Source organism: Alligator mississippiensis, chromosome 2 (assembly GCF_030867095.1).
Source record: "Alligator mississippiensis isolate rAllMis1 chromosome 2, rAllMis1, whole genome shotgun sequence".
Lineage (NCBI taxonomy): Eukaryota > Metazoa > Chordata > Crocodylia > Alligatoridae > Alligator > Alligator mississippiensis.
This window is the reverse complement of record NC_081825.1, coordinates 51,312,881-51,335,295: the sequence shown is the minus strand read 5'-3', so window position 1 is coordinate 51,335,295 and position 22,415 is coordinate 51,312,881. Positions and strand designations below refer to the sequence as shown.

General features: G+C 43.1%; 1 protein-coding gene across 1 annotated transcript; it reads right to left on the bottom strand.

Annotated features, from left to right (window-relative positions):
- Positions 1 to 10,845: 10,845 nt before the first annotated feature.
- Positions 10,846 to 20,837, bottom strand: CHRNA9 (cholinergic receptor nicotinic alpha 9 subunit). Its single transcript, XM_019478038.1, has 5 exons — positions 20,768 to 20,837; positions 19,456 to 19,601; positions 18,585 to 18,739; positions 17,565 to 18,097; positions 10,846 to 11,411 (listed from the first exon to the last, which is right to left on the bottom strand). The coding sequence occupies exons 1-5, from the start codon at positions 20,835 to 20,837 to the stop codon at positions 10,846 to 10,848; spliced, it is 1,470 nt and encodes a 489-aa protein (XP_019333583.1).
- Between the last annotated feature and the right edge of the window lie 1,578 nt (positions 20,838 to 22,415).

Sequence of the window (22,415 nt, the reverse complement as noted above, 5' to 3'; positions counted from 1 at the left end):
ATTGGTGACAGTGCACCAAGAAAGAAAGGAACCGGAAGGGGAAAAGTAAATGAGGGTGTGTATACCTCTTACCTCTTGTCTTCAATATTTTCCATCCTCTTTCTCGACTCATCAGTTGATCTTGTTTTGAAAATATGTTAGGTCAAACTTTTGCTGATAACTTTATGTTTCTCCACAGATTGATTAATCACATTCTTCTGACCAGCATCCACCCAATATCATTCATGCCATTGTTTTTATCACCATTGAATTTAAGCCCCAGACTCTAATCAATGATTTGATCCATCCTCTAATGCAGGGGTCAGCCACCTTTTAGGAGGAATAGGTCAAATCAATGGAGGTCAATTAGAAGGCAAGTCACTGCTTCTGATCAGGCCTTTCCTACAACTTCACTCTGGTCACCAACATCCATCCCCTGCCACTAAATTGCCACCTACTTCATGGGCTGGATTCAAGCCACAGAGGTGCTAACAACTGTTTTAATGCATTGACTCGCATATACACAGAATGATCCTGGATGATACCAGCATTTGTATAATTTCATAGTTTAAATCTATTTTTGTCATTATGAAATGTTTTACAAGGCTTCTCCTCCAACACAGAACAATGATGTGATAACTTTCTGGCATCTGGCAACACTGGGAGATATCTTTCGTATTCTGTTTTCTTAAATCTGGCTTGAAAATTGTAAAAAATACTGTTGCTCCTATGTACTAAGATATGTAAATGCGTGGCTTGCTAATTATGGAATCATACAGAAATAAACATGAACTGTAATACTATCCCTTATTTTTCCATGTGTCGTACTGATTTGATAGCTTCCTGTTGGTAAATTCAGATACCACTATTAGAGAAATCTCTAGTAAATGCATATAGAAAAGCAGAATGCAAAATTGAACTATCTTTAGTGGTTCTGTTAATAAGATCTATATGCTGAGATTTACACATAAACAACATCAAGAAACTGATAAAAACCCAAGAAACTCCTACCCTTTTCAATGATATTGTTCTTCTACATAATTGGATTATTTATTCATCTGCATTTCCCTTTTTTTTAAGATACTTTTGATCACCTCTCTTTGCTCCTACTTCATTGCCATCCTCCATTCCTTAAGTGACTGCTTTCATTTACATAGATAAACACAAACCACTTTTTTATGTTATTTAGCTTAACCTGTGGCTGCTTCTCTCTCAGACCGGATGAGGCCTCTTATGACCAAAAGCTTGTCAAGCATCTCTTCTAGTTATGCAGTTAGATAAATAAAAGATAACACAGAAAAACCCTTGCTTCTCATACATTTCCTGGACCATCACAGCTACAAGAATATTCCAAGCCTATCTTTTATGCCACAGCTATGCTTTTTCTTTTTTTTTTCGCTAGAGATGGGTCTGCATTTACAGTATATAACTGACTTCAGTAAATGAGCACACTGTAACAAACAATAAGAGATAAAAATAGTGGTGTTTAAGATGTGCTTGAAGTTTTATTTTATAGCACAGATAAGAACACATTGCAGGCGCTACATGAATGCCACAAGGTGGAGAACATGGTAAAGAGTAAATGTGCACAGGTCTCAAGGGGAAATAAATAGCAAGACTGTTTACTCTAAAAATAAGTTAGCAGCTTAGTGTAGCTTACTGTAGACTATGAACCCGAGTCAGGTTTAGGGGAAGATCAATAGGGTACAAGTTATCAGGTGTTTTTAGTTTTTATTCCTTTTATGAATGTAGGACCAGAAGGGACCTCTCAGGCAATGAACTCCAGTCCCTTGCATTCACAAGCAGCTGTATATCCAAGTGTCCTACAAAACATCCGCTCCCACCTTTCATATGTCACAACCGCAAAACAAATACAAACTAAAACCCCCAATTCCCTAGGTAGTCATTCCAATGCTTGACCACCCTTCTAGTCAGAAAAGCTCCTCCTAATCTCCAGCCTATGCTGCAGTTTGAGGCCATTGTTCCTAACCTTGTCCTCAGAGAAAAATCTATATCCATCTTTTTATAATCATTCTTCAGGTATTTGAAGATTGTTAGCAAATTCCCCTCAGTTCTCTCTTCTCCACGCTAAATAACCATAGTTCTTTCAGCCTTTCCTCATAAATCACATTTCCCAGGCCTCTAATCATTTTTGTTACTCTTCTCTGTGCTCTTTCTAACCTGTCCACATCTCTCTTGGGCTAGAGACAGACATTACACATAAACCAGTTTAAGTGATCAGAAACTGATTGAATTCTGTAACAGAACAGATGTTCAGTGCACATAAACCATTTTGAAAATGACTGAAACTAGTTTGAGATAAACCTGGTTGAATGTAGCATCAGACTTAACTGATTTCGGTCAAACTGGTTTATGCAATGTCTGTCCCAGACCCCTTCCTGGTTTAAGTTAAATCAGTCCTCCAACATCTCAGATGCTTTGCAACTCTGGGTGGGGCTTTGCTCTCTCCAGAGCTCATTTTCTGGCATGTTGCTGGTATTTTAGTAAAGCAGAGAACACAGCTTGAGGAATCCCCTCTCAATAGGGCATTGAGTCCTAAGCTACAACACTGCAGCAAAGAAGCCTGCAATGATTCTTGAGTAGGGCAGTGTAGCTGGTTTCCATGGAGACCCCAGCAGCAGTGGTGCCGTGACAGTATGGAGCCTGGGTTTCCATAGGTCACTGGCAGGGTGGGGAGCTGCTCCACAGCTGGGGTTGAGATCTTGCAATGACGACAATATGGTCTGTAGCCAGGGCAGAACCACAATCCGCTGCCTGCATGCCACTGCCAGGGGTATGCGGGCAGCAGATTGCAGCTGTGGCCCTCTCCGGACCCAGCTGCATACCTTGCCAGCACATCTGGGGTCAGTCTCCATAGAAACCCTGGCCCTGTGCTATCATGGTGCTGCTGCTGCTGGGGTCATGGAAACCAGCTGCAGTGATGCAGGCAGGGGCTGCTGGGAAACCAAGTCTAACACAGGCCTGATCCAGCCCATGGGCCAGACTTTGCCCACCCCTGACCTGCATCCTTGTCAAATTTTACACGCTGTCACTAGGCAGCAGCTGCTAATTGTACATCTGGGTAGTCCTATCATAGCACAATTTGAAAGTTGGTTCATATCCCAAATTTGTTTTAACTGAATTTAACGTATGCCTGTCTACAGTCTTTAGATTCCAATAGCTGTGAACCTGCTGCCTGGACCCAGCAAGGATGCAGAGTATGCACTTGCCACAGAGACTTCATGGCTATCAGTACCCAAGTAGGCTCTAAGTTAACTCACTTTCATCTTCATGGACTGCAACCACAACTTTGATTCCAGCATACATGTACTCAGAAGGGGCAAAAAGCCGGAAGTGAATAGGCCTCTGTTTCAGCCAACACAGAAGCCTAAGCCCAAATGGGAATAGACATATTTCTTTCTGTGAGAGTAGCATGACAGCCACATTCCTTGGTATTCTGGGAGCCATTACACTACAATGCTTCCCAGAGGTCCTGCTTGGATAAGCGCTCTGTCTAATCCATAACAAAGTACTTTCAAGCATAATAGAACACTGTACATCATGCAGATCTCAGGATAGATTTACAGCCTGCATTGCCTTCCTCAGCAAATATAACGAAAGCTGTCTTCATCTGAGACCTCCCAAAGCTTCTCACAGGAGAGTATTAATAAATATGTTTCACTGTTATTGTAATCCTAGACATTCACTTTGGATTTAATCTTCCTCAATGATTATTGGATGTGAGATGCACAAAGGGAAGTGGAGAAAGAGAAAGAGAGAGAGAATGTCTTTATCTGTCTTTGTCTCTACTCAACAATAAAAGTCACATGATTTAGATTGGTGATGCATTCAGCTTAGTTTATCTGGACAGGTTTTCTCCCTGAAATACTAGGACTAGATCCACAAAAGGGCTTAGGGTATGCTTATACTGCAAGCACCACAACTCGTGCAAACACCTGACATTAGTCTAATTTACCTTGCTTTTGTACACTGATGCACATTCAATGTCTGCCGCAGACAGACAACCAGATATTCCCCAGTAGTATCTTGTAGTAGGCACTATTGCAGTCCCCTCCACTAAGAGTGGCAGGGGAACAGACAGTGACATACTCTCCATCCCAGAATAGTTTATAGGCTGGTATTAAGGGCAATTTCCAAAAAGGAAAGAGATGTGGATTTGAACCTGAATCTCTCACATGCTGTATGAATGCTCCAGCCCAGTGGTTTTCAACCTTTTTTCATTTGCAGAACCCTAAAAAACCCTTAAAAAATTCAAACGGAGGTGCAGACCCCTTTGAATTGTAAGTGTGGGTATTCATATACTTTTGATTGATCATAGTTATCTTTCACAGACCCCTTAGACCCAGTCTGCAGACCCCCTTAGACATAGTCTGCAGACCCCTCAGAGGTTCAGAGGCCATAGGTTGAAAAACACTGCTCTAGCCAGTATATTATTATGTAAAAAGGGAAAGAGCACCAGCTTCTTCAGTAGCCATCTTTTAAAAGAAAGCAGCAGCTGCCAGTGCATTTTGTGAAGAGCTCAGTGGTATGCACTAAAAGTGCTCTGAGAACTCTGACTAAATCAAGCCCCATAGGCCGAATCCACATGAGTGTGGCTTTTTTACCCAGGTACAAAAAACTTGTCCCCTGGGAATGTCTGTGCCATGTTCCCTTTGGTATGTGGCAGGTTACTCTGGGTGGGGTAGTGGAGGCTGGGCCCAGCAACTGTGCTGGCCCCAGCAGCCTTACCTGGGGTAAGCTAGGCACCAGACCCTGTCGAGACTGAGGTGCTTCTGCTTCAGCTGTGTGCCTAGGCAACTTCAAGATCACATACAAAGGGCAACTATGGAGTTTTAGACAAGTACAGGATTTGATGGTATGTGAATAGAAGTTTTCATAATCATAGCTTAGAATTTAGGCATCTAAACCCAAAGTCCCAATTAGATGTTTAACTCCTTTATTGGATCTAACCTTTAGGAACTGACAACAAGAATTTCTGTTATAAACTGGGACCTCATCATTTAGAAACAACAGGGCTAAGTACAGACAGTCAAAAGCCCAACGCTGAATCAATTCAATCTTTGCAGGTTAGTCTAAGCTGCATAGATTGAACCAATAAACAAGTGAACAGACATTCACTTTTGATTCTGGAAATGCAGCCACATGCCTGCAGTGGCTTAGGCCAGAAAATGGGGGTTGCTAGGGTATGTCTCCCTGCTTAGATGGAACAGACGCCTTGGGCCAAGGCTAGCCCAACCACCCTATGAGGGGGGAGAAGGTTACTGGGGAAGTGCAAAACGTGCTGGGGGACTGTGAGTTAAGTTGAATTTGGAGGGGATCTGGGACAGAAGTTCAATAAACTGATTTAACCTAAGTTAAGTCTTATACTACATCCATCTAGGTTTATCTTAAACTAGTTTCAGCAATTTTGAAAGCAGTTCATGTACACTGAACTTCTGTTGTGTTACATATTTGATCAGTTTCCCATCACTTATACTTGTTTATGTGTCATTTCTGTCCCAAGCCCAGAGGAAGAGTAAGACTGGGCATATTAAATAATCACAAAACTAAAAGCCACAAATGTGATGCCATAAAAAGGAAAATGTACAAAGTATTACCAGCAGCAATAAAGTTGCTTAAAGTTAATAACTTTGTACAGCATCACTGATGAGATCTCATCTGAAATACTATGTACTATTCTGGTTACCTATGGCCAAGGAAGATGAGCTCAAACTGGAAATGTTGCAGTGAAGGGCTATTAGGATGATTAGAGGAATGTAAAGGCTTTCATATGAGAGGAAACTTGAAGGGGATTGCTGTTTTAGTCTAGCAAAACAAAAACTTGAGAGAGAGGAGTAAACCCCCAAGGAGAACCCCCCCCAAAAAACGTTTTGAGCTAAAGGACAGAGTTGGCTTAAGTACAAATGAGTAGGAGCTAAATTTATTCTTGGATTGCTCCTTGTATTATCTTTACATTAGAACCTAGTCTTTAATGGCTTGCATTATGTATGAGAATCCAGATAGGCTTACAGCTTTAATTATTCCACACAAAAGACAAAAACAGTCATTAAGTATTAAATGCATCATTTACATGATAATAAAAATCCTACTCTTGCAATGAGCTTTTGGGTAACAACGGCATCGTTTTTCTGTTATGATTCTTCAACTTCTTAAATTGCAGTTTCACAGGTGTGATCCCTGTTAGTTGCAACCATTATGAAAATGAGTTTTATCACATGAACTTTTGACTGGGGTCCATTTCAGTGTCACCATGGCCCTCACGCAGCAGCTAGAATATCATGGTTTCAAAGCTCAAGATACTTAATAAAGGCAATCCACTTGTTCAGAGTACACTGTCTGTATCAGCTTCTACCTTTACTAGAAGTGGCATTTTCTGTCATTGTATTAGTTCTGCAGGGCCAACAGGAGTAAAAATATAAAAAAAACACTTTTTATCAGTAAAGCAGAACATATGTTCATCACAAAAAATACATCAGTAGATGGCCCAAACAAGGAATCTTTAGAGACAATTTGTTGACTATGGCATCGTTTTAATAGATGTGTAACACCTATGATTATTTGCTTAATAGTAAAAGATAGTAAAGCTGTGTGAAGCTTTGGGTTGTGATTCGATTCGGAGGAGATTCGACCTGATTGGTTGGCCGAATCTCCAAATCCAAATCAAATCAGGGGACCAACTAAAAGGTCCAAATCAATTCAAAGCTCTCCAAATCTTTGGAAAAGATTCAGCTAACTCTGATGATTCAGACAGTCCCCAGTGGCTGCAGCAGGGAGCTGCAGCTGGACTCAGAGCTGGTAAGTACTAGGGGTGGGGGCGGGGGCGGGGGGGGCTTGGGAAGGGACCAGGGGAGCCCCCATCCCCCCCGGCCCCACCCGTTCCTCCAGCCACCCCCTCCCATGGCTGCCCCACTGGCCGCAGATCCCGGCCCTTTAAAGAAAAGTCCTGGTACTCACCAGGTGCTGCCAGGCGGGGGGCGGTCCTTGTTGCTCCCCACTTCCCCATGCTGTATGGGGGGCTCTGCATGAGCCCCCCCAATGCCACTCCCACTCCCCCAGCCCCCCCATGGCTGCCCCGCCCACCACAGCTCTGGCCCTTTAAGAAAAAAATGGAGAAAAACCCCAGGACTCACTGCTCCTGCAGTGGCCTCAGGGGGCTCATGGAAGAGGCCCCCATGCAGTGCAAGGCAGCGGATATCACCCCCTGCTGGCAGGAGTGATGAGGGTGGGGTTTTTCAGGGGGGGTTTCTTAAAGGGCCAGAGCCATGGCAAGTGGGGCAGCCATGGGAGGGGAACTGGGGGAGTGGGGGGGGGGTCAGGGGGCTTGTGGAAGAGCTCCCCACACAGCGTGGTGCAGTGGGGGGCACCAGGGATCGCCCCACCGCCCAGCAGCACCCACTGAGTCAGAGCTTTTTTTTTTTATCAAGTGCTGGGAGCTGGGGCAGGCAGGGCAGCTATTGCCAGGCTCGGAGAGCAGGCGGTGGATGGGCCTGGCTGATTCAGAGATTTGGCAGCAACAGAATCTCTGAATCAAATTTGGCTGAATCGATTCGGGACACTGATTCGAATCACTGAATCAAATCACTGTCCCTGAATTGGCCAAATCTGAATCCAAAGTGAATACTAGCCACTTCACACAGGCCTAAAAGATAGCCAATCAAGGATTATACCAATGGTGGTATATATTTTGCATTAACAGCACTGAATGCACTGTCCCAGGGAGCTTACAACTAAGGCAGGATGCAGCAAGTAGACAAAATACACAATTGGGGTGAGAGTCATTTGGAAGGAAGATCTGAGAGAGTATGTGTCCCTTACTGAATGGGGGAGGCTGAAGTACTCAATACCTTTTTAAGTTCTGGTGCGGAAAAAGACTGAAGTAGTACTCAATGCCTTTTTTACTTCAGTCCTTACGGGCAAGGTCAGCTTCTAAACTATTGCACCTGGCAGCACAGTTGGAAGAGAAGGTGAGCAGCTGACAGTAGCTAAAAAACAAGTTAGGGGCTCTTTAGAAAAGCTGGATGTGTATAAGTCCATGGGGCCAGACGCAATGCACCTGAGGGTGCTGAAGGAGTTGGCCAATGTGATTGCAGAGCCGCTGGCCATTATCTTTGAAAACTCATGGCGATCAGGAGAGGTCCCAGATGACTGGAAAAGGGTAAATTATAGTGCATATCCTGAAGAAAGGCAAGAAGGAGGATCTGGGGAACTACAGACTGGTCAGCCTTACCTCAGTCCCTTGAAAGATCATGGAGCAGGATTCCTCAAGGAATCCATTTCTAAGCACCTGGAGGAGAAGGAAGTGACTAGGAACAGTCAGCATGGATTCACCAAGGGCAAATCATGCCTGGACAGCCTGATTGCCTTCTATGACAAGATGACTGGCTCTGTGCATACAGGGACAGCACTGGATGTGATGTAACTTGACTTTAGCAAGGCTTTTGATATGGTCTCCCACAACATTCTCGCAAGGAAGCTAAGGAAGTTTGGGTTGGATGAATGGACTGTAAAGTGGATAGAAAACTGGCTGGATGGTTGGGCTCAAAGGATAGTAATCAATGACTTGATGTCTAGTTAGCAGCCAGTCTCAAGTGGAGTGCCCCAGGGGTCAGTCCTGGGATGAATCTTGTTCAATCTTCATGAACAATCTGGAAGATGGGATGGTGTGCACCCTCAGCAAGTTTCTGGATGTTGCCAAGCTGGAGAGAGTAGTAGATACACTGGAGGATAGGACTAGGATTCAAAGTGACCTAGACAAATTAGAGGATTGGATCAAAAAAATTTCATGAAGTTCAATAAGCACAAGTACAAAGTGCTGCACTTAGGACAAAAGGATCCCATGCATTGGTACAGGCTGGGGACCAACTGGCTAAGTAGCAGCTCTGCAGAAAAGGACCTGGAGGTTGGAGTGAACAATAAACTGAATATGAGCCAGCAGTGTTCCCCCGTTGCGAAGAAGGCTAACAGCATACTGGGCTGCATTGGTAGGTGTGTTGCTAGCAGCTCAAGGACAGTAATTATTCCCATTTATTCAGCACTGGTTAGTATCTGGAGTATTGTGTACAGTTTTGAGCTCCCCATTACAGAAAGGATATAGACAATTTGGAGACAGTCCATCAGAGGGAAACAAAAATTATTAGAGGGCAGGGGCACATGACTTCTGAGGAGAGGCTGAGGGAACTGGGTGTATTTAGTTTGCGGAAGAGAAGACTGAGGGGGATTTAATAACAACCTTCAACTACCTCAACGGTGGTTCCAGAGAGGATGGAGCTAGACTGTTCTGAGTGGTGGCAGCTGACAGAACAAGGGGCAATGGTCACAAGTTGTAGAAGAGGGTGTTCAGGCTACATATTAGGAAAAAGCTCTTACTAGAAGGGTAGTAAAGCATTGGAACAGGCTACCCAAATAGGTTATGGAATCCCCCTCCTTGGAGGTTTTTAAGACACGGCTAGACAAAGCCTTGGCTGGGATGATATAGTTGGGCATGGTCCTGCTCTGAGCAAGGGTTAGACTAGATGACCTCCTGAGGTCCCTTCCAACATTAATTTTCTATGATTCTAAGATGAAGTGACAGGGTTGAAGCAGCAGTCACAGTTCCCAACTGCAGCAGTAGCAGTATTGCAAGTGTCTAAGGCCATGTCTATGCTGCTTCCATCCTGAGCATAAGAGTACAGCCAGCCTACATGCTCCCACTCTGTGTACATAAAAGCATGAAAAACAGGCAGTGTACCTAGTTTAGCATAGTTCTGGTAGCATGCCAAGAAGCATGAAGAAGACAAAGAGCTTGAGGACAATGCTGGGGCACAGGTCAGGGCTGTGCTAAACTTTATACTCTGCCTACTATCAGGGTTTTGGCTCATGCTGAGCAGGACCAGGCAGGTGGGATAACAGCACTTGCAGACTCACCACATTGGTTGTATACACAAGCTTTAAAGCTTCCAAACAAGACCAGGACCAGCCTGGGCTTTTCACTGTACCAATGTACAGGAGGAAATGGCACCAGGAGGGGAGAAGGCAGTTCTCAAAGCCAATAAAAAGATGAAAGAAAAGAGGATAGAGGTGGCCCCGAGACATCAAGAAACAGGTCTTAGAACTAGTGAAATAGCAGTCCTGGTGACAAAAAAGTGATATTGGACAGGATCCAGCAGCAGACTAGCTGTAGGCAATCAAAGCAGACATTGTCTTTAGCAAGTTCCCAAAGTATTTAGAGGTAAAATTCTAACAGCAGTTAGAGGTAGGTGTTGATGATGAGAAAGCCCCAGTTAGAAAAATGAAGCAAGGAAGGGAGGAAAAGAAGTCAGGGCCAGGCAGAAATGGTCTTAAGGGAACTGTTGAAGGACTGTCAAGTGTTCTAGGACAAAGTAAGGGCAGATAAGACTAGGCAGCAGAGTAGATATAGCTCTTTGAGTCCTGTGATCTTAAATATGGAAGTGCATCTCTCGGGGATCACTGCTTCTAGAGGGCAACATTTCACCATGATCCAAGCTATAACTCACTTAAATCAAGACAGTGTGCTTGTTCAGCAAGCTCCCATAGGTTGCACTTCTAAGTTCAAAACAGTTGCCTCCATTAAATTGTCTGCAACCCCTAGCAAGTTTTTAATATGGCCCTTAGCTAAGCAAAATTTGGATGCCTCACCTGATTAAGTCATTCTAACCAGATGCCTGTCTTACTGCTCTCTCAAATGACTTTGCTTGTTTTTACAGAATTAGAGCTATGAAAACAGAAATACATCTCTCAGTGGCAGAGTACCATTAAGGCAAATTAGTTAAACATTCATTCATACATAAAATTAAATGTATTCAAACATCTTTAAACTGCTTTAAAGTTTTTTAAAGTTAAACATATTTAAACTGCTTTACCAATGATCAGCATGCTCATAAAAAACACCATAATAAAAAAAATCCACATGAAGAATCTGTCCATCACTTTTGCTACTTTTTTCCACTCAATCCCTTTAGCACGGTTTGCTTTGTGGTCTCTAACACAATTAGCAATATACTCAATATTTTTTATCAGGATTTTATAGCAAGAACAGCAGTTGACACCATCTTTTGCATTTTCACACTGAATTCCATAGCTTTTATTTATAGGTCCATTCAGCTGCTTTTTGAGGTCACTGTCATTGTTTCTGTTCCTGGAAAGTTGATTCCTTACCTCTTCATATCTGTCTTGTCTTTTCTGATACTTATCCTTCCTTAATTTATGTTCTTGATCTTTCTCCCTTTGTGGACTTATGCAATTCTCACCCACATCATAAACAAAAAAAATTTTTGACATATAGTCCAAAATAACCACCCTGGCCCATTGTGGAACAGGTTTTGCTTCTGACCCACAGTGATGAATATTCATTATGATGATTGTCAGTGCAGTGGAGGCAGTGATCATCGTCATAGTTGCTATGTAATATTTGCCTGTAATGTTCAAAAGTGAATGTGTATTAAAAATATTAATGTTAAATCATCTTCTCCAGAAATGAAAAAACACAACATGAAGCTAAACATAATGGTAAGAAGCTATTTGCACTAAATTTGCCACTTAAAAAGGAATTAATTTATTAAAATAAAGACCTCACACAGATCATTACTATAATTATACCATTTGGATAAGAATCTTTATTGAATAATCAAGGTCAATATTCTTCACACTCCCACACTCCCACATTCTGACAGCACTGGGTCAGAGGAGGGGCACACTGAAGTGCTCTGGGTCCATATACAAGGGGGCCAGGGGGGAAGGGACTTAACGGTAGGGGTTGACTACAGGCCACCCAACCAGGGGGAAGAGCTGGACTGGGAATTCTCAGGTCAGCTTGCGGAGGCAGTTAAGTCAAGGGACATAGTCATCATGGGTGACCTAAACTATTCAGACATCTGCTGGGAAGAGCAGTCAGCCAGGTCTGACCGCTCACGTAGGTTCCTAGCTGAGTTACAGAACCTCCATCTAACCCAGGAGGTGCACAGTCCCACCAGGGGAAATGCCTTGTTGGACCTGGTCCTGGCCACAGGCAATGACCTAGTGAGTGGACTGCGGGTTCTCGACCACCTGGGCAATAGTGATCATCGCCTACTGGAATTCACCATCCAGCGCAGGGTGTCAAAAGCCTGTGGCAAGGCAATAGCCCTAGACTTCAGGAGGGTGGATTTCAATGAGGTAAGGAGACTAGTTGGGGAGGCACTGAGGTCCCAGAGGGGAGGGGAGGGGAGGGGAGTTGGGAGTCTAGGAAGAGTGGTCGCTCCTTAAGGAGATGATCCTCAAAGCCCAAAGGATGACAATCCCCACATGGATCAAAGAGCGCAGGAGTGCTCACCAAAAGCATCCACTAACGTCTCAAAGCTAAAAAGGAGGTGTACACCCAATGGAAGGGAGGGGCCATCACCAAGGAGGATTATACTTCCACTGCCTGAGATTGTAGGGGGGCTGTTAGGAAGCCTAAGGCAGAGATGGAACTGGGACTAGCGACCCAGATCAAGGATAACAAGAAGTCCTTTTTTGAACACATAGCAGGTAAAAAGAAGGTACTGGGTAACATAGGGCCTCTGCAGGATACACTAGGAAATCTGGTGGCCGCACGAGACAACAAAGTTAACCTCTTTAACAATTTCTTTGCCTCCATCTTTTTGAGCAGGGATTGGGGCATCCCCCCCACTGGGATCCCCAACGGACCCAGGGGAGGCACAGCCAGGCCCAGGGTCATTGAGGACCTAGTCAGGGAACTTCTGGTGGGTCTAGATGTGTTCAAGTAAGCAGGTCCTGATGATCTCCACCCCAGAGTGCTGAGGGAATTAGCAGAGGTCATTGTGGAACCCCTGGCACAGCTTTACGAGCACTCATGGTGCTCTGGCAAGGTGCCGGAGGACTGGAAAAGGGCCAATGTGGTTCCTATTTTCAGAAAAGGGAGGAAGGAGGACCCAGGAAACTACAGGTCTGTTAGTCTTACCTCAGTCCTGGGTAAGCTTTTTGAAAGAATTATCATGGCGCATGTCCACGAGGGGCCAGCAGGGGAGATTATGCTTAGGGGCAACCAACATGGGTTCATTAGAGGCAGGTCCTGTCAGACCAACCTGATTGCCTTCTATGACCAGGTAACAAAATCCTTGGATGCAGGTGTCGTGGTGGACGTAGTCTTTCTGGACTTTAGGAAGGCCTTCGACACTGTTCTCATTAAGAAATTAGGCGGCTGTGGCGTCAATGCCTACACAGTCAGATGGGTCACAAATTGGCTAGAGGGCCTCACCCAGACAGTGGTGCTGGATGGGTCTTTTTTGAACTGGAGGTATGTGGGCAGTGGGGTCCCCCAGGGCTGTGTCCTTGGGCTCACACTGTTCAACATCTTCATCAGCGACTTGGATGAGGGAGTGAAAAGCACCTTGTTCAAATTTGCGGATGACACTAAAATGTGGGGAGAAGTGGGCACACTGGAGGAGAGGGACAGGCTGCAACTAGATCTAGACAGATTACAGGGGTGGGCAGATGAGAACAGGATGGGATTCAATACTGACAAGTGCAAGGTCAGTATTGAATCCTGGGGGAGAGATTACCAAAAGAGGAGTATACCTCCTCTGCTCGCACTTGTAGGGAGTCAGTTAGACGGGCCAAAGCTACCATGGAGCTGAGGATGGCCAGCTGATTATTTAAACACAGGGAGAGATTACCAAAGAGGAGTATACCTCCTCTGCTTACACTTGTAGGGAGGCAGTTAGACGGGCCAAAGCTACCATGGAGCTGAGGATGGCATCCCAAGTAAAGGATAACAAAAAATTGTTATTTAGATACATAGGGAGTAAAAGGAAGGCCCAGGGTGGAATAGGACCCCTACTAAATGGGCAGAAGCAATTGGTGACGGACAGGGGGGACAACGCTGAACTCCTCAATGAGTTCTTTGCCTCAGTTTTCCTAAGTGAGGGGCAGGACAAGGCTCTCACTGGGATTGTAGAGAGGCAGCAGCAAGGCACCAGACTGCCATCCGTAGACCCTGAGATGGTGCAGAGTCACTTGGAGGAACTGGATGCCTTTAAGTCGGCAGGCCCGGATGAGCTCCATCCGAGGGTACTGAAGGCACTGGCTGATGTCACTGCACAGCCACTGGCGGTAATATTTGAACACTCGTGGCGCATGGGCCAGGTCCCGGAGGACTTGAAAAGGGCCAGTGTGGACCCCATTTTCAAGAAGGGGAGGAAGGAGGACCCAGGCAACTATAGGCCAGTCAGTCTCACCTCCATCCTAGGCAAAGTCTTTGAAAAAATTATCAAGGCTCACATTTGCGAGAGCCCAGCAGGACAAATTATGCTGAAGGGAAACCAGCACGGGTTCGTAGCAGGTAGATCATGCCTGACTAATCTAGTCTCTTTTTATGACCGAGTTACAAAACGCCTGGACACAGGAGTAGGAGTTGATGTCGTATACCTAGACTTCAGGAAGGCCTTCGATACGGTATCCCACACCATACTGGTAAACAAGTTAAGAGGCTGTGACTTAGATGACTACACAGTCCGGTGGGTGGCGAATTGGCTAGAGGGTCGCACCCAGAGAGTCGTAGTGGATGGGTCGGTATCGACTTGGAAGCGTGTGGGCAGTGGGGTCCCGCAGGGCTCGGTCCTTGGACCGATACCCTTCAATATCTTCATCAGCGACTTGGACGAGGGAGTGAAGGGTACTCTGTCCAAGTTTGTGGATGACACAGAACTGTGGGGAGAAGTGGACATGCTGGAGGGCAGGGAACAACTACAATCAGACCTGGACAGGTTGGACATATGGGCAGAAAACAACAGAATGCAATTCAACAAGGAGAAATGCAAAGTGCTGCACCTAGGGAGGAAAAATGTCCAGCATACCTACTGCCTAGGAAATGACCTGCTTGGTGGAATGGAAGCAGAAAGGGATCTTGGAGTCCTAGTGGACTCCAAGATGAACATGAGTCGGCAATGTGACAAAGCCATCAGAAAAGCTAATGGCACTTTATCATGCATCAGCAGATGCATGACAAATAGGTCCAAGGAGGTGATACTTCCCCTCTATCGGGCACTAGTCAGACCACAGTTGGAGTACTGTGTGCAGTTTTGGGCGCCACACTTCAAGAGGGATGTGGATAACCTGGAGAGAGTCCAGAGAAGGGCCACTCGTATGGTTAAGGGCTTGCAGGCCAAGCCCTACGAGGAGAGACTGGGGCACCTGGACCTCTTCAGCCTCCGCAAGAGAAGGTTGAGAGGCGACCTTGTGGCTGCCTATAAGTTCATCATGGGGGCACAGAAGGGAATCGGTGAGGTTTTATTCACCAAGGCGCCCCCAGGGGTTACAAGAAATAATGGCCACAAGCTAGCAGAGAGCAGATTTAGATTGGACATTAGGAAGAACTTCTTCACAGTTAGAGTGGCTAAGGTCTGGAATGGGCTCCCAAGGGAGGTGGTGCTCTCCCCTACCCTGGGGGTCTTCAAGAGGAGGTTAGATGAGTATCTAGCTGGGGTCATCTAGACCCAGCACTCTTTCCTGCTTATGCAGGGGGTCGGACTCGATGATCTATTGAGGTCCCTTCCGACCCTAACATCTATGAATCTATGAATCTATAAGGTACTACACCTGGGGAAAAAGAACCAGCAGCATACCTACAGGCTGGGGAACTCCCTTCTCGTCAGCACAGAGGCAGAAAAGGATCTTGGTGTCATTATTAACTCCAAGATGAACATGGGCCGACAATGTGAGGATGCAGTCAGGAAGGCTAACCGCACTTTGTCATGCATCCATAGATGCATTACGAGCAGGTCCAAGGAGGTGATCCTCCCCCTCTAGGCGACACTGGTCAGGCCACAGCTGGAGTACTGTGTCCATTTCTGGGTGCTGCACTTCAGGAGGGATGTGCACAACATGGAGAGGGTCCAGAGGAGGGCCACTCACATGATCAGGGGGCAGTAAGGCAGACCCTACGAGCAGAGGCTATTGGACTTGAACCTGTTCAGCCTCCACAAGAGAAGGCTTCTGGAGAGGGGATCTGGTGGCAGTCTACAAACTGGACAAGGGAGACCAGCAGGCTATGGGAGAGTCCCTGTTACCCCGAGCACTACTGGGAGTAACGAGGAATAACAGCCCTAAGTTGACCAGGAGTAGATTCAGGCTAGATATCAGGAGGCACTACTTCACAGTCAGGAAGGCTAGGATCTGGAACCAACTTCCAAGGGAAGTAGTGCTTGCTTCTACCCTGGGGCTCTTCAAAAGGAGGCTAGATGATCACCTAGCCAGGGTTGTTTGACCCCAGCATTCTTTCCTGCCCATGGCATGGGGTCAGACTTGATGATCTGCTCAGGTCTCTTCCAACCCTACCTACCTACTATGAAACTATGAAACCTCTCATTTAAAAAATGTATACATACACACACACACACATTTTTTAAACTAGGGGTTTGGGAGTGTGAATATTTATATATATATATATATGTGTGTGTGTGTGTGTGTGTGTGTATAGATAGATAGATAGATAGATAGATAGATAGATAGATAGATAGATTGAAAAAGTGTGAGAATTTAATTTTAAATTTATATATAATTAAAATAAAAATTAAATTTAAAATTACAAACTTTAAAATAGAAAAAATTGAATTTCCAGATTCAGTCCCTAAAAATTCACAATGTCAGTACATATACACATCAAATTTGAAACACCTCTTCCTGATGCTTTACTTCATATGAGTTATAAGACTTATCTGTCTATGGAGCCCATACAAGCAAATGGAAAACAGGACTTCCACAGATGCAAGTGACCCTGAGTATGTCTGTAGTTGGGAATTAAGCAGGAAGGACTATATAAGGGTGCAGGAAGCAAAGAGTATCAGGAGGAGGAGCTGAGGGGCAGCATAGTTGTGCAGGGGGGGAAGGCACATATTAGTATTTATTTTGTCATCAGCTATGAATCAAGAGGAGGAGTCCTGGTACTTCAAGGTACTGTAGTTTGTACTGAAGGCATCCTCAGTTTCTATAGAGCCTAACAGGCCTTCAGTTTCTTAAATCCGACTGCTTAGTTATAGCCTGAGTGTGGACTGTATAATTTATGGGAAGTAGGTATGTGCATCTGCAGCATAACAAGAAGTCCTTTGCAGCATACCAGTTCCATATTGTATAAAAAGGGCTCTCCCCCTGCAGGTAAACTCCCCCTTCACTTCCAATTTACAACTCACCATATACTTCTCATTTTCCAGACATCACATTTCAATCTAATGAATCACTAAACCAGTTCTGAGTGCACTATGGCATTTCCCAGTCAATAACTGGCCTGGAATAGTTTGTATATATGCTGGGACCACACCTTGAAACAATACAACTGACTGTGTGTTTAACTTTATGTACATTACAGCTTGGTTCTTAGCATAATCATGTATTACCACTCAGTGCAAAATAATCTTCTCACAGAATGTCAATATATTTTTACAAGTTCAATTCACATTAAGTACTACACAGGGTTTTAGAAACTTGCGTCACAACATTTATCTTTCCAGGTTCAGTTAGTGATATGTTGTTTTCCTGACACAAAAAAACCCCTCTACTATGAATAAGCCATGATAAAAGCATGATATACTCACCTATCAAGGGTACATTTTCTGAAGGAGGCATGATTTCTGCAACCATTAGCTGAAATACAGTCAATGCTAGGAGAACTGTAACACCTAAAGACACTTTTTCTCCAGAGTCAGCAGGAAGGTAGAATCCCAGTGGAGCCAAAAAAGATATCAAAACACAAGGGAGCAGCAGGTTAAATATATAAAAGGAAGACTTCCTCTTCAAAATGAGTGTGAATGTAACATCTGGATAAGGCTCAGAGCAACAGCCATACATAATTACATTCTTAATAGCTGGCATGCCATGAATCTCCCACTCCACATCTTCTATAAAGTCAGATAGGTCTCCACTGTCCAATGCATTAATGATGTCAACCTGATTACCATTGTAGGTCCAGGAACCAAAAGTAAGGTTGCACTGCTGACTATCAAAGGGAAAATAAGACACATCTACCACACATGAGCTCTTTGTTATAGCTGGTGCATCCCAAGTAATTTTTCCATCATATCTCAACACAACATTTGTATTCACTGGGTCTGAAAAGGCATCATCGGCCCTAAAAAGATGATATAACAACAACAGTAAAGGCTGCTAAATTAGAATAGCATATAGGCCACACATTCAGAATACTAAATTCACTTCATTGACTTATATTTAATGTTGTAATGAACTAGCAATTACATACAGATTCCATCTTCGGGTGGATTCAGAATTACTCAGCAATGTGCCAAAGACTAGTGTTGCTACTTGAAATCATCTTGCAGCTCAAGCAAAAAGGGCTCTGCTTTTAGAAAAGTGGGGAGGAATCGCACTGTATTCCTGACATGACTATAAAAGCTCAAAGTAGCAGCAGCCACAAACCTCTGAGTCCTGAGTGAAGAAAGATGATCTCACTGTTCTGGGAACAGCCAGGAGATCAGGATTCAGTTGCCCATACCTATGGCTGACCCTCATCTCAAGGCAACTACAACTATTCCTGCTTTAGAATTACTCCATCCAAACTACTGCTGCAGCTAAGTTAACAAACTTTCAATTATACTTACTTGTTATACAGGACAATATCTGGTCTCCAGACGAGATTGCTAGGAATCCTGATAGAATCTAACCCATCATATTTGTCTTTGTCCCACTTGAGATATGCATCATACCAGCTTTGTCGAATCCATAAGTAGGCAATCAAAATTTGGTTTCTTTCATCCTACAAAGAAAGATAATATTTATAAATGTTTCTAATTCGTTACTCAACAATAATGCACTTTTGATTCAGGTCAAGTTCACTTGATTCAGAAGGTGAATATATCTTCTGTAGCTCAAGAAATCTATGCTACCATGTAAGAGGTACCAATTACCTATCATTTACAATGAAGTCTCTGAAAGTTTTGGGAGACTCTGGTATGGTATGTGCACGTTAGTTTAGAATTTAATCACCTGTAATTGTCACCACTCTATGCACATATATTCTCCATTGCCTTGAAAGTAAAATCTGGCAAAGTTATCTGAGGGCTGAAATAGTGATTTTAGAAACTAGTTACCACCTTTAATACTACTTCTGGAAAACAACTGGTAAGACATAGGGGTAAAAAAAGAAATCGGGGGGGGGGGAGGTTGGATCAGTTTAATGGGACAAATCAGAAATGCTTTAAGGCAGAAATATTCAATATCCAGTCATTATTTACTAAAGTCTAGTGATTTGTAAACTAGCTACAGGTATGTTGTAAATGGACAAGTATATATTAGAAACAGGAGAACATAAAACCTGTGAGAAAACATTGCTAAAGTTATTATAGGAAAATGTAAAATGTTCTCACTTCAAAGGAAAATGTGAAATCTTAAATTCTGAAACTCATGCAGTTCTACAGCTTACAACCAATAGACTTGTGTATGTCTAGAATATAGAACTGTCTTGCTACTCACCATATCTTTAATTTGGGACAATGTGATCTGAAGAGTAACATTCAGTACTGTATCTGTATCTTCCACTGGTCTTAGAGCATTTGAATAGTCTTCAAACAGTTCATTAAACAGCATCTGAGCATATTTTCCATGTGCTGATTCTACAGCTATATAAAATAAGTCTATTCAGTATACCAAATAAGCACTGCGCAATATCAGAAAAAGCGTACTGTGTCCAGAACTCCAAACAGTACCTAATACTTTTACATGCTGCCAACCAGATATAATATAGTGTATATAATACTATCTAATCTAGAAAAACTATATGTAGTAAAGCTGGTGAGATGATGCAAATGAGAAGGTCATTAATTTGTAGAAACTAAGTAGATATTACTAATAAGTGTTTCACACTCGCATTGTATTACACTTTGCCCTACTACAGCATCCATGCCTTGTGAAGTCTTTACATATGAAGATATATATAATTATTCCTATTTTATGTATGAGGGAAAATAAAGTGCAGAGAGATTAAATTACATACTTGCTGAGCTAGAAACAGAAAGACTAACTTCTACTCCTGCTTTCTAGTAAACAGTCAAAGACTACTCGTAAATCACCCAATACAATAATTATACTGTTTTTGCTCAACAAACTTGAGATGAATTTTGTTCATTATTTGACTGATGTGTAGAGATGGTTACATAATTATGAAATGCATTAAAAATAATTTATTTTCAAGTGAATTTTAGAAATGTTTTTCAAACAATATATTTAAAAGAAAATTCCATTATCCATCCTGCTTTCTTTTAACCAGCTAATCCACTGACAAACTCTTTAAAATAATGCCTTTACTGTGCCAGCATGATTTGTGCGATACAATTTCTCTCAATTGTACTACGTTATCATTTAATGGATTCTTTGATTTAAAAAAAATCAAGGGACAAGAATGCTAACAAATGTATGGCCTATCCAAATGTCAATCTACACATTGTAGGCAAAAAGTATTTTAGGGTACTTCCAATTTTGCTTTCTTGGCAACTTTCTGGACTAACTCCATTAGTGTAATTAAGAAAAAACTCCTACTATATTGAAACAACCCCGAGGGCATTTAGATTTGACAATGCATGATCAAAAAGCAGTTAAACCATTGTAATATTTATACATTAATGAGATAATACAAATCAAAACATAGAAGAGGATCCACTGATACTGAACTTTAAGTTTTGTATGCTTCAAACCATGAAGGCAGTGGATACATGAAAGGAGGCAGGATCAGATTCTTGGTGTAAAGGAAGCCTTGGTGTGGTACTTTGCTTCTGAAAAATGCTCTTACCTCTTAAGATCAATGCTGTGAAAACCAACCAAAGATAGCAGCAGCAGAAGGGTAATCTGTTTGTCTTCATTTCTGAACCATACAGTAACTCTGCTCAACCACAGGCACAGAAAGATTGTTTTCACCTTCCAAAGCTGTAAGGAAGGTTAGTTGTACGGAAGTGCAAAAGCAGTGGAGACATTGGTGTGCTGTTACTAAGACCGCTGTGCTCAAGAGCAGCCAGAGTCCTGGGTCCTCAGTGGAAGCTATGGCCACTCTCTCTTTTTTCCTGGGTGCTGAATGTACACTGCTCTCCTGGTAACCTGAGAACTGCCCCATTTGATGCTGAGTGAGAAAGCAGGCAGATGGGATATCATGAGAAACACTGTGTGTCACAGGGTCATTTTTTTCTTATGGTTAATGCATTATTAGAAAGTCAGTATATGGAGAAGGGTGCATTTAGACTCCCTCACTATGGGCCAGATCTTACCTTTGCTAGAAAAACCCTTAGTCTGGATGCACCTATGCTGACAAAACAGCATGTTTCTCAGCTTACATCATTCAGTGAAGGGGTGTTGCTGTGCCAGCAGAAAAACACTTTTCTCATCACATGCTGAATCTGCATTAAATGGGCTCTGCCAGCCTGACTGTAGTAGCAGAGACTTCTCTAGTGTAGACAAAGTCTAAATTACTACTACTCAGCATAAAGAACAGTGATCAGATTCTGCCACCATTTTTCCAGGACAGCAGAACTCCACTTTCAATGAGAAACACTTTTATGTATGTGTATATACAAGCATACATATGCATCCACTGTAAACAGCCTATGGTGTTTTGTTGCATCTATTACCTAGATGACACCTAAAGTCTCACATATGTCTGAGAACCTGAGATTTACTCCAATTTGTAAACTACTTCAAAACTCTCTCAGGCATTTTCACTTTCATCTAATCCTAGTGATGTATAGCAGATACTCATCATTAATCTTTTATTTCTATTCCCCAGACTGTTGGCCAAAGAAGTTTGTCAAATTTTAGCCTACTGCCATTGGAGATAACTTTTGACAGAAAGAAGAAGTGGAGGTGGAGAATGACTCTCTCCTTTCTATATAGATGCAACCAGTTTTAAGAATCTATCCCAAGGGTTCAGCAGTATGCAGTAAATCATAACCTTTCGCATCGCTGTAAAGCTGGTTATAAGGAATGCCATTTCAGCTGAAAATGCAAAAGGAAATGTAGAGAGACAGAATGAAATCACCAACATTAGAAATTAGGCAGGACATTTCTGCTTTGTGAAGTAAGATTAAACACTACTGGTCTATTCACACCACTTGTGAACTAAGTTTCATACACAAAATGATTTCCTTATAGTAGTATTATCAGTATTCAGTGTTTGCGCTCTGTCCGGCTACATAAATCAGTAAGACTTGAGGCCACACGTTTAATAGCTAAGCAATAAATATCAGTGTTAGTTTCTGTAAAGGAATCTATCTCTGTTACATCATTTTCTGAATTCCCAAAAGGGAAAAAAAAAGTTAGAAGTAATTTAAAAGTGAGAGCAGTCAAGGTAGCTCTTGAGTGATATGGAATGTGTGGCTTTTTCCAGGGGAAGCAAAGCTATACAGAGTCTAAGGTGCTAGAGCTGAAAGAGTTATTGGATATGGTCAGGT

Excerpts from the sequence above, each read along its gene's own strand:
- CHRNA9 (XM_019478038.1), bottom strand. The coding sequence starts at position 20,837 with ATGAAGACAAACAGATTACCCTTCTGCTGCTGCTATCTTTGGTTGGTT. Across the intron at positions 19,602-20,767 it reads CACAGCATTGATCTTAAGAG|CTGTAGAATCAGCACATGGA; the intron begins GTAAGAGCATTT and ends TATTTTATATAG. Across the intron at positions 11,412-17,564 it reads AGAAAATGTACCCTTGATAG|GCAAATATTACATAGCAACT; the intron begins GTGAGTATATCA and ends TGAACATTACAG.